Source organism: Nicotiana attenuata, unplaced genomic scaffold, assembly GCF_001879085.1.
Source record: "Nicotiana attenuata strain UT unplaced genomic scaffold, NIATTr2, whole genome shotgun sequence".
In the NCBI taxonomy this organism is placed as follows: Eukaryota; Viridiplantae; Streptophyta; class Magnoliopsida; order Solanales; family Solanaceae; genus Nicotiana; species Nicotiana attenuata.
Window position 1 is genome coordinate 115042 of NW_017673381.1, and position 12763 is coordinate 127804.

General features: G+C 37.3%; 2 protein-coding genes across 2 annotated transcripts; both read right to left on the reverse strand.

The window, feature by feature from the left end:
- Window positions 1-756: 756 nt before the first annotated feature.
- LOC109216220 (putative non-specific lipid-transfer protein 14) lies at window positions 757-1564 on the reverse strand. The gene has a single exon (XM_019380353.1). It carries the CDS (start codon window positions 1214-1216, stop codon window positions 866-868), a length of 351 nt encoding a protein of 116 aa, XP_019235898.1. The 5' UTR covers window positions 1217-1564; the 3' UTR covers window positions 757-865.
- Window positions 1565-1647: 83 nt separating this feature from the next.
- Window positions 1648-4872, reverse strand: LOC109216218 (RHOMBOID-like protein 3). Its single transcript, XM_019380352.1, has 5 exons — window positions 4347-4872; window positions 2825-2988; window positions 2530-2693; window positions 2131-2381; window positions 1648-1991 (listed from the first exon to the last, which is right to left on the reverse strand). Exons 1-5 carry the CDS (start codon window positions 4613-4615, stop codon window positions 1877-1879), a joined length of 963 nt encoding a protein of 320 aa, XP_019235897.1. The 5' UTR covers window positions 4616-4872; the 3' UTR covers window positions 1648-1876.
- Window positions 4873-12763: the final 7891 nt, after the last annotated feature.

Genomic DNA, 12763 nt, shown 5'->3' on the forward strand with positions numbered 1-12763 from the left:
TGGGGGGACCTAATAGGACGCCCCGCGCAATTTTTACGGCAAGTAAGGAGTAGCGAAAAAGTTAAACTAGTGGGTTGCGGCCTTTTTACTTTCTCCGTAGCTTACGAGACAAGACAAATTTTTATTCCGAGTAAGTAGAGTACTAACTTTTGTCATTTCCTTTCTTTTTGCTTTTCAGCTTCATGTAATGTTTTCTCCTTTTGCTATTTTTTAGTTGTTGTAGAATTTCTTGTGTGTCATGCATTGCATAGCCTGCTGTGAGTCAATGTTGAACAGTCTACGTGTTAGTCACATCATTCTACTCAGCAAAGAAGACTGATCTTTGTTTAGTTTCCCTTGTAATAGAATAGGCGGGGTAAGATAGGCTAGATGCTTTTACTTAGCTCGTGAAAGTTCATTTCTAGTTAACAAGAATAAGAAAGCAAAGGTAGAGTCCTTTAGCAATATGTGTGTCATTACGTGCTACTATCTCCTCTATCTATAGAAGGGAAGAAAAAAAAAGGAAAGAACAACATTTTCAGCATATTAAAAACAAAATACAAACTGCTCTAGTAAGGTTGCTCTCCTTGATTAGGGTGAAGGTAAGTGTAATTCATTCTTCAGCATCACTTTCCAGAGACCACTTAGTTAAGAGACACTGCAAAGAGAAAAGAAAAGATTGATCAGACATTGTGATAAAACTATGAAATATTAACCACCAAGGTGTGTGGTGGTCATGCTTAAGTAGAGAACTTCTTGGTAGGGAGTTCTTTAACCAGAGCAAATCCCGATTAATAGGGTCAGTGGACCTTGAATATCGGATGGCTAAACCAACAAACAAAATAACTATGAAATAATAGGAGATAAGTAACTTATGGTTGTCTTACTATTCACAGTCAGTGTTAGGGTCAATGGTGAAACCAAGAGAAACACCACAGAAACCAGGCAAAGTGGCAATGGCAGTAGCATTTGGGTTGTAAGTAGTAATAAGGTCCATAACACATCTACAGACGGCCTGGCGCATCTCGGTGGAGCTAGCTATGTTGCTTAGGGTCGTCATAGCAACGCAGCATGGCGCACCTGGTGTCGGATCTGGTGTGCCATAGTTCACAAAGCTGGAGCATGCTGCTACCAGTGCTGTCACTGTGCTACATTCTTCAGCAGCACCAGTGCCCCGAATTATTGAGGCAACCCCCAAAACCATCACCATACACATTACAGATTTCTCTCTTGCCATTTCCTCCAATTCTCTAGTTTTACCTCCTGAAAATTTTTCCAAGTGACACGGTAAAATCTCTTCTACTGGTGTCCAAAATAAATATTAGTGTGATTGTTGTATAATGGTGAGCGTGTGACCATTTCATCCAGGTTGCATGACTCAGTAGTCAGGTCTAACATGCATTCAACACTGGACTCTCAAGGGTTGTTCCATATGTAAGTAAACATTTAGTCCTAGGCCTTAGTACTTCATTTTTTCTTCTCTTTGTTCTGTTCATTTCCTTCTTTTCATTTCGAACCGTGCAATAAGCCACTGATGCTTGTATCACGGTAAGCTGCCTACATCACACACCCTTGGGGTATGACCCTTCTCCAGACCAACGCAAAATGCTTCGTGCATCGGGCTCTTTTCATCTCAGCAGTAAGAAAATATAGAAGTAAAGGCAAAAATGCTTCAAAAACCATCTAAATTTATCCAAGGCAAAATTATCGACAAGAATTATCTAATGAGAATCTGTCTGTTTAGTGAGGGGGAAACCGTAAAATGATGACACGAACTAATCTTGATATCTAGTGCTAAAAACTAGAAAGAGGAAAACATGCTAAAAGAAATAATGATCTAATGACTGCTTTACAGGCCAAAGTGGAAAACTCTTCAAGCCAAATTCTGCAATCATCTCTAATTTCCATCACACTTCCATTTAGAGGTGGGAACACAGCTAAGGTAGTGACACCAGTGACAATGATCATATCCATTAACCCCTCGGAATAGCATCACCAGCCCGACAATAAACCTGCATTTTGAAGCACAAACAGATAATCTGATCAGGGGCATCTGATTTTCTTTCAGATTGAAAAAAAAAGTATGACAAATAGTAACTGTATATACTCATAATACTACTTGTAGAGACAAAGTAGAGTGTCAAGACTAACCCTGCTACCAGCAGCATCAAAGAAAGTAGGCCCAATACGTATTGGTAACCCTTGTATTTGGAATTCACACGAACACCAGCTGGACGATTCCGACGTTCCATCCACCCTAGTTGAGGGCGTGGAAGCAGAACAAAGCCAAGGAGAAATCCAGTCAAGAATCCACCAATGTGAGCAAAATTATCCACATGAGGCAAGATTCCAACTGCTAGGTTGATCACAACTATCACCAAAAGCGTTAAGAGTGCACAAACCTATAGGAAATATCAAAAGGATGATAAGTAGAAATGGCGCGACGTATCATTCCACCCTGTAGTTTCTAATAGCAACACTATCTGAACCTTTTATAAGAAACTGATTCCTGTAACATTGTTTTGGAAACAATTGAGTAGCATTACAAACCTTGTTTGTGTATATTGACCAGTTCGTGATAAGCTCCGAAAGCATAGCGCCAAGTAGGCCAAAGAGTGCCCCTGAAGCACCAACAGAGATGCTCCTCTGAATAAACAAGGAAGAAAGTATGCTCCCACCAACACCTGAAAATAAGTATATAATTCCAATGCGCACTGCAAAGAAAAGATCAGCTTTAACTAAGTATTTAATTGCATTTCAAGAGGTAAGTGAAATAATTCAGTATAAAAACGAAAAAATGAGAGGGAAAATCCAAAAACTAAGAAGAGCATAACATATAACATACCAAAGCCACATTGTTGTTCAAGGCGTATGCCAATAATTACAAGACTCAACATATTTGCAATCAGATGAATAACACCAGCATGTAACCAGATACATGTGATAAGTCTCCATCCTTGATGCTGACGGACCACTTTCTTCCACTCAAGAGCGCCCAGTCTCTGTAACCTTCAGCAAGAACAAAACATATATTTTACCTAAGGCATTTCTCCATCCTAATATAACAATTTATATTTCGGGTAGAAACACTTTAAACTTTGTTTATATGATAATTTCTTAAACAAAGAGGAGAAAAAGAATCACATCCAAAGGCACCAACTCAAGAAACCAGAAACATAGATGTAGAAAGTAAAACCTTAAATAGCTAGAAACACTGATGCCTTGTCAAAATTTGCTCTAGTCAGTAAGGGAGAAGTCTTTGCATGCACCAACTTGAGGCATGCAAATAAAGAGTAGGGATAAATCCCTCCAGGTGCACTCAAATTGGAGGAAGGACCCCATAATAAGTTTCTTCAAGAATTGTATAAGAAAAGAAGTGTATACCCTTAATAGTCTGCAGTTTGCTGGATGTTAGTTAACTCTCTGATTCCGCTATTTAGAAAGCACAGGAGTAGGTTGACAATCAGTGTAAAAATTGTCAAACTGTGATCTGGGGCGGATTAAAAATTACACTATATATATAAAGCAAAATCTGTTTTTTACCTATATATTATGTTTTGAATCCCCTTGACGCAGCCTAAAAGCATAGCTTAGTGGTCAAGGGGGTTCAAAACCTTGGTGAGGTAATTGGTTCAATTCCCACTAGCTACAATCTCTTTTAATTTTTTAACTTTTTTTTTTTGAAACCCCTTAATGGAAATCCTGCCTCCGTCTGCCACTGAGTCTGTGATGATTCCAATCCTCTGTATCTATTAGCTGACCAGTTTAGGATAAATGTATAGCTGACTTAATATATCAGTGCAATCTTTGGGCTGATTGAACTCAAAGTCGTAACAAGTGGAAATAACTAAATGAAAGTACTTAATCAATCAAACAAAAGTTGATAAAAATAACAAACAAATTTCCTGGTCCATGAAGATGTAACTAAAATTTTATGGGCCATGTAGAGGAACTGGTGCATGTGACATGCCCAATGTTAAACAGAAGGAAACTGCTCACTAGTCACGTCAAATTTCACATTGCCTAATTCAAAGCGAGAAAAGTCCCACACAGCAGGTACTTCAACCAGGTAATGGGAAGTTAAACAAAAACTGCACAAATATTCAAGAAATATATCATATTGAAGCCAACCCTAAAGCAATTGTGAAAGCTCCTGGGTTGAAAACACAAGAAACAGTAACTGAAAAGAAAATCCTATAAACAGACCAAATACAGCTAGGAATGGTATGTCCACCTGCTTAATCGTATAGTAAACAAGTTAAAGACACAAACTTTAACCAATAAAAAGGTCTCAAATCATCTCAAGAATACATAAATTTACAGAAATCGCAACATGGGGTATTAAAAAAAACAAAATTGGTACTTACGTTGAAGAAGAAGGACCAAAGAGAGGATTTTCTCTTAACGGCTGGAAAGAAAACCTTCCAAGAAACCTAGCGACACAGCCCGAATTATCATGCTTAGGGCAATTGTTAAAATACATGACAACAACGAACATAACAACGTTAGCCACCACAAACAAAGGGATCAACCAAGAAATCCATGTCGTATCTCTGTGATCTTCAACTGCATACGAGGAAGCATAATTCCTTCCCCTGTCTTTGTCTCCCCTACTTTCTATATCTCCTCCTCTCATCTCTCTGTCCTTTTCTTTTCCAAACTTTTAACTCAAAACTACTGTTACAAAAGGGTATGTTAGAGTTAGAATTTGATGGAGTGAGTAATGGGGTTTAATGGGGGAAAGAACGTGGGTTGTGTAAAGAGAGAGAGAAACAGGGGAGTAGTTGTTAATATTGTTGTGTCTGCTGATGAAGTGAAGATCGTGGGAAAAAGCAAGAGAGTGACCCACGGATAATGGGATTATGACTTGATTTTAGAGTGCGTTTCAGTTTTGTGGTTTTGTTAATATAGAGTGTTATTAAGCAAATTAATAATGGGTGGACCATTAGAATTTATAGGAGATTAGACAACAAAAAGAGTTTTTCTTTAACCCAAAAAGCTACGAAGACTACTTTGTCAAGATTTCTGAAACCGGTAATATATGGGTTTTGGGCTTTCGATTAGACTTGCTTTTATTGGAAATATTGGCAGGTTTGTAACTTTTCATATTACTAGTCTCTACATTCGTGCAATACACGAATATCTTAGGTTAATATTATGCACATACAAAAAATATAAACTTTCAATTGCATAAATATTCTAAAATTAATTGCAACTGAATATGTACGAAGGTTAATATGTAAAAAATTCAATAATCAGTTCCTTAAAGAAAAAGGAATATTGTATACAATCCAAACCAACTAATTTAGCAATATTTTTGCACAATAATAGAAAAAAATAGAACTAAATATTATGAAATCATACAACTATGTGATTAAAGTTACAAAATCTAATGCACCAGCTGAAGGAGCCATCGATCATCCATAACTTCAGAGAAGACAACAAAGTGGCACACAAAATGGCACGGCATGCACTCAATCAAGCAGCTACTTATCAACTACTAGCGACACCACCCCCTTTTGTTATAAATAATCTTGAAACAGATAGGGTGGCACATGTTTATATTGTTAAGAACATTAGTTTTGATGTATGCTATATGCCCGCCGACGTGGGCAATACCAATGTCCTAAAGGCTATTTCTATTTTGACTGATGTAAACGACAATATTCCGTAAGTTTTAATATATATTATCCCTAGTTATCTGTATTGGGTGATACCCTTTTTTTTGCTTGAGCCCGACCGGGTTGGATCCGGTCCGGAGCAAGTCGGGGCCATCGAACCCGACCTGGATGCAAGGTAGAACGACGGCCACGTCTACAACCGAGGTCGAGTCATTTCGAGACCGTTACAGAGCTCGAAAGGAATCACCACCGGATGGAGAAACACACAAGGTCGGAAGCCGGGCTCGTAACGGATAACCAAGCGTCGCCGGATATCTCGCCCAAACGTGATTTTCTCAACCACTTCAGGCCATTAAGGCGTAATTACAGGGATCCACGATGTAATCAATTTACCTACCTTATTTTTACCCTTAATCAGAATGTATAAATGGGTATCTCTCTAAATTCTTGTGGGGCATGAAGCACAATTGTTCTAAGCAATATTATATTCTGCGATTATTTACTTTAACAGCAATTGTTGAGTCTTTATCTTTATTTTCCTCAACCTAAAAGCCTTTTGTATCTTTTAGTTCACGGATCCTTAAAACCCCATATAAATTCAATTGTTATCCGGATTCGAGGGTAAACATTATCAAAAAAAAAAAAGTTATAAAATCACTTAAAGAATATAATAATACTTAATACTATTTCTCTAGTTCAATGATCTTCTTTGATTTAGTTAAGCTTTAATGATTCAAATACATGAAAATCGTATTTATAAAAATATATTAATAACAAAGAAACCAAAGATAGGAAGTCACTTAGTCATTTGTAGCTTTTTTGGCATTAATTTTTTATGTTCTTTTGTTGTTCCATTTACGTTGTGGCATTATTTTTTATGTTCTTTGGCCAGTACACTCATGTCACAAAATCGATATGATGAAACCTCAAAAATATGAAATCGACATCCAACCCACATCATCATCTTAGACAGAAATTGCATTATCGGGTTTATTTTATAATTTTAATTTTTATCTAAAATTGACAGGACTATATTTTGTTGTTCCAAAATAATGCTAACTTATAAACCAACAAAAGTTCCAAAATCATTGTAAGTTTTACTTGGAAGACACCAGGAACACAAGTGTTGCTACTACAACTTGGAGGCTCATATATTCCATTTAGAGCACACCAATTTTATTCAAGATGAATCCTTGATGGAATTAAATATTTATTATTGAATATGAAACCTTTATGAAATTGAATATACTTACTGTAATGTCCTTCTCATAGAAATCTCATCATACTTAGTTTGACTCAGAAACGTTTTAATGAGCTGATCGTCCGAAATTCTAGTAAACATGTTTGATTGAATTAAAAATACAATTTTATCCTGTATGATTTTTTTTGAAGAAATAATTTTATTTTTAGGGGCATAAATGTGACGACCCGAAGGGTCATCACCTGTATTCCTACTCACTCCGTATCTCTGAGGCCGTGAAAACCTCACTTGGGGGTTGCTTCGAATTTGTGTGCGCAGTCCGGACGCGTAGCCGGAACGTATATATATATGAATTTGTGAGAAAGATAATAAAAATTTTGATGTTTTCATTGATTAAGTTTGACTTCGGTCAACGTTTTGGGCAAACGGACCCGGACTCGTGATTCGACAGTCCCGGAGGGTCCGTAGGAAAATATGAGACTTGGGGGTGTGCCCGGAATCAAATTCCGAGGTTCCGAGTCCAAGGAAATGAATTAATGCGTGAAATTGTTTTCTGATAATAAGTAAAGAATTGGAAAGTGTTATTTGTTTAGAAGACTGTGCTGTTGGGCTCGTATTTGGTTCCGACGCCCGGCACAAGTCTTAAATATGAGTTAAGCAATTGCTGTGAAGTTTGGTTAGATTTGGACGTCATTGACGTGTTTTGAGCTAGAAGCAGTAAATTTGATGTTACATGGAAATTGGAAGGAATCATGGGTCTTGAGGCCTAATTCGATGTTGTTTTGGCGATTTGATCGCACGGATGAGTCCGTAGGATGTTTTTGAGTTTATATGTATGTTCGGTTTGGAGCCCCAAGGGCTCGGGTGAGTTTTGAGTAGGTCCCGGGAGGTCTTAGGCTTAGAAGTGTCAGAAATTTGCAGGTCCAGGTGTTGTCGGCCCCCAGCGTGGCCGCGGTCATTTCCGCGCGCGCTGGAAGCCGCGCGACCGCGGTGCATTTCTGCGCGGTCCGCGTGGCTAGGTTCAGAGGGCCAGTATTCCTAGGTCGCCCAGCGCGGCCGCGTGCCATATCAGCGCGGTCCGCGCTGGGAGATTCAGAGAATGAGAATTTTGGTCCATTCCATCCAGCGCGGCCCGCGCACCAAATCAGTGCGGTCCGTGCTGGGTAGGTTCAGAGAGTCATTTTTCCCTCCTTCCTCGGTGCGGCCGCGGGACATTTTTGTGCGGTCCGCGCCGGGTCTCCAGTGCAGTATATAAAGTCGGGATTTTCAGTCATTTTTCACTTTTTCAAAACCCAAAACATAAGAGGCGATTTTCCAAACGATTCTACTTCTTCAAAACGATTGGTAAGTGATTCCTAACTTATTTTCTTTACTCCTTAACATCTTTAAACATAATTTCAACTTCAAAACAAAGATTTTAATGGAGAAATTTGGGAATTTAGGGTAGAACTAGGGTTCCTAAATTTGGGGGTTTTGGACCTCAATTTGAGGTCCGATTTCAAAATAACTTATATATTTGAGTTCATGGGGGAATGGGTAGTCGGGTTTTGGTTCGAACCTCGGGTTTTGACCACGTGGGTCCGGGGACATTTTGGAAAATTTTTGAACAAACTTTGGGAAACTTCATTTTTCATACATTCAAATTGATTCAAGTAGCATTTGTTAATACATTCAAGTAATTTGTGATTAGATTCGAGCGGTTTGGTGGTGGATTCGAGGGGTAAAGCTACATTAGAGGATTGAGTTGAGTTTGGAGCATCCGAGGCAAGTGTTTGTCCTAACTTTGGCTTGAGGGAATAGGATTAGGATGTTATTTGCTACTTGCTAAATGTGGAGTACGGTGTATAGGCATGGTGACGGTTGTCTATGCACCAGAGTCTAGCATGACCGTGAGTCTTAATTGCTTTTAATTCGAATGATGTGACACAACTTCCTTGTTTAATTGATAAATTTCATATAATGTGAACGGTTGAGGAAGAATTGTGATTGGTATATCTTGGAGCGTTGGCTCGAACAGGAATGTGATAGTTGAGAGAGAAGTGATTTAAAAGAGGATGTGTTGTGATTATTCCCTTGCCGGGACGTGTAGACTATTATTATGTACTCTCCCTTACCGGGATATTTGGGCTGTTAGTTGTACCCTTGCCGGGTTAAAGTGTTATGTTGTCGAATTCCCCTAATGGGGCCTTCTTTACAAAGCCAGATATTTTGAACTATGATATGGGATCGTGTGGCACGCCGTCCACTTATATATCTATTATGAAATGGGATCGTGTGGCACGCCGTCCACTTATATATCTATTATGAAATAGGATCGTTGTGGCACGCCGACCACTTATATATTATGAAATGGGATCGTGTGGCACGTCGTCCACTTATATATTATGAAATGGGATCGTGTGGCACGCCGTCCACTTATGAATTAAGAAATGGGATCGTGTGGCGCGCCGACCACCTATAAATGAGCTATGGTATTGAGATAGTTTCGTCGTTATATCCGTTGATCTGTGTTCGCTGTATCTTTCCCCGAGCATGCCCCCTTCCCCTTTTTAGTTGATATTCTTTGTTGTCATTTCTGTTGCCTTTGTATATATATGTATCTGCACAGGTTGTTTTTGGTAGGTCCTGTCTAGCCTCGTCACTACCTCGCCGGGGTTAGGCCAGGCACTTACCAGCACATGGGGTCGGTTGTGCTGATACTACACTTCTGTGCTTTTTGCACAGATCATAGTACCGGAGCAGGAGCTTTTGGACAGCAGTAGGAGCCTTGGGAGCTTACTTCAGTCCGGAGATTTCCGAGGTAGCCTTGCTGACGTCCGCATGGCCCGGAGTCTCTCTTATCCCTGTCTTCCGTTTGATTTCCCTTGTATCGGATCAGACAGTACTGTATTCTTATTCAGACTTCGTATTTAGCATTCAGTAGAAGTTCGTGAGTTAGTGACACCAGATCTGGGTAGAGGTGTATTTGAATTTCCGCACTTGGTTTCAGTTATTTATGTTCGAGACTTCCGCTTTTATATTAATTGCCTCGTTCTTCTTTATACTGTTAATGATATTGAGAGAAATGTTAGATTAATTAGCTTGCCTAGCTCCTATTAGTAGGCGCCATCACGACTCCCGAGGGTGGGAAATCCGGGTCGTGACAATAAAAGTCAGCTAATATTTCAAGGATATTTTTGTCGTTCAACATTTAGCGTCTTAACATTCGTGCTTTTATAATAAATATAGATTAGTCGGTGAAAATAGCACCGGCAAGCCAGTTTTTGGACTGATAATTGAAAAATAGCAAGCGTTTGCAAATCATTAAAAATAATCATTATTTTGCTGCTACACAGAAAGTTCCAGCATAATAAAATTTAGATTGGAGCACCTGTGTATGAACTTCCAGCATATTATGCTGGAACTCCAGTATATTATGCTGGAAGTTCACATGTATAAAATTCGAACTCCAGTATATTATGTTGGAATATCTTCTGGATTTTGAATAGTGTTTTCGTTCATATTTATCTCAACATGAAAAGTGGCTAAATTTCGATTACTTTTGAAACTGTGGCTATTTTTTAATTACCACTTGTAAATCTGCCCATTTTTGAATTTCACTATTAGTTGTTGTTACTAAATTGTCTCAAAATATTTTTCATTTTAGAAGTTCAAAACTAAATTGATTATCTTTTTTCTTTTTTACCCTTAGTAATAGTTATCCTTGAAGACTACAAACCCTTAGCTTTGTTCCAATACCAATGAAGAAAGATTAAGTGGGCGTTTGGACATAAGAATTGTAAAATTCCAAAATAGAGGGAAAAAAATAATAAAATGGTATTTGAAATTAGAATTGTGCTTGGACATGAATATAAGTTTGGGTTGTTTTTGAAGTTTTGTGAGTGATTTGAGTGTAAATTTTGAAAAAACAGCTTTTTGGAATTTTTCAAATTTTCAAAAATTTTCTAAATGCATCTTCAAGTGAAAATTAAAAATTTTATGAACAAACGCTGATTTCAGAAAAAGTGAAAATTTTTTGGAAAAAAGGGAAAAATTTCTTATATCCAAACGGGCTCTAAATATTAAGACATGAATAAGGGTAAAGTAATCAAAATTTTATCCCAATTAATTTTTCTTAAGGAGCGTGTACGAGAATCATGACAGATAATATGAAACAGAGAGAGTAAAACTTAAAAAAAAAAAAAGTAATTAGATAAGTCGTTATCAAAATTGAGAAGGACAACTGGTGAGGAAATTCAGGAAACATAGTAACAAAATGCATGGTGCATGACGTGATTGTTTATCGGGGACATTGGTCACGGTAACCATTCTCAGCTCAAATCAAGTTTTAATTGGCCTGGTATGGTTCTCTTTTTTTTTTCCTTCTTTTTTATTTAATTTTGTCTTAATAAATGAAAGGTTCTTGTAATAATTTAAGATTTGTAAGTTCAAGCATGGTAAGAGCGAAGCGTTATAATTTTATCCATAATAATTGATAATTGATTTGTGTTTTAATAGTTCTAGCTTAATAAATAAAGATTTACATTTGAAAACACATTCAAACTCAACCGCGTAGGCATTTTTCCGCTTGGCTACAAATAAACAAATGTGGATTATAGCCTATGCATGCGGGCAGTTTCACCGCTTGAAATATTTATTGCACCGTCTCTCTAAGTTAGACCAGTTAGGCTGCGACAGTAGCCACAAGAAAATCTTCCAAGTCTTGTCAAATAGAAGATGGAGATGAATACAAGAGACAAACAAAGGAAGCTTGTAGATGCCCAAAGAAAGAAGCATATCCATATACTATCAGATATATCACATTTTATTTATTATCCGTGGCTTCAATTCCAGTATAGCTTCCAAGTTAATTACGTGTCCCAATTGCAAGGAAACAGTGATCGGGGGTTAAGCACAACTACAGCTATATGTAACACGTGAACGCCTTAAAGTAGATTCCTTTTGCACCTTGTTAGTTGTTGTTATTACCATTTTCCAAGTTCTTTTAGCTGATCGATGACTATCAAATGATGATTGTATGAGAGCTTCTCAATTTTGTTCTGGCCGCGCAATGCTCGTTGGAGTCGAATTAGTTAAGCAGAAATCATAATGCACATATGTTATGCAACTAATGATAAAATAGGAACTAGTATTATTTTAGTAAAAGCAGTTAATATCATCCGTATATACGTTACTTGTGGGATTACATTGAATTGTTATTGTTGTCGTTAACATATCAGATAGGAACTAAATACTCGTAAACATTTATAAAAATCATAAATAAAGTTAGGTTTTCCCTCAATGAAAAACAAACTAAAAATTTCTCTTCTAATGTTCTTGAAACAATTTTAATAATAATTAGGATTAATGATGATGTTAAACAATAGTACATTTTACGTATTCATGAAATTAAACCTAATTTTGGAAGTCTGTGCGTGTTCCTATTTTTTTCTTAAAAGTGTTCAAGCTTAGAGAAATTTTCAGGAGCTCTATACTGAGTTGACTCTTTATATCTTTTCCTATACATGCTATGTCTTTTTTTAAAAAAATTCATTATAAATTGATTGATAAGTTGATAGTAAAATTCAAATGCGGTTAAATGATATAAACTATTAGTTTATTTTGAAATTGAAATTCAAATTCCGTCAATTAAGTTCAGAACATGAATACTTTTGAATTGAGTTTTATGGATGAACAAATTTTGTTACCGATGAAAACTAAGAGTCCACCGAACTGTATAGAGAACCTGGTTCTCTATTAGTTCCCACAAAACACACATACACAGCAGTAAGTAAATAAAAGTAGTATATTTTTACATGAAAAACTCCCAGTTCACGAGATTATAAACCACGGCCTACACTCGTAGGATTTCAACTTCACTAACCGAGCAAACTTTAGATTACAACCTATTGTAATCTAGGAATTAAACTTTTAATCCCTCACCTACTTGTAATAGCTTTCTTGCAAGCCTCTTTGTAATAAC

Excerpts from the sequence above, each read along its gene's own strand:
- LOC109216220 (XM_019380353.1), bottom strand. The coding sequence starts at position 1,216 with ATGGCAAGAGAGAAATCTGTAATGTGTATGGTGATGGTTTTGGGGGTT.
- LOC109216218 (XM_019380352.1), bottom strand. The coding sequence starts at position 4,615 with ATGAGAGGAGGAGATATAGAAAGTAGGGGAGACAAAGACAGGGGAAGG. Across the intron at positions 2,694-2,824 it reads TGAACAACAATGTGGCTTTG|TGCGCATTGGAATTATATAC; the intron begins GTATGTTATATG and ends TTTTCTTTGCAG. Across the intron at positions 1,992-2,130 it reads TTGATGCTGCTGGTAGCAGG|GTTTATTGTCGGGCTGGTGA; the intron begins GTTAGTCTTGAC and ends TTCAAAATGCAG.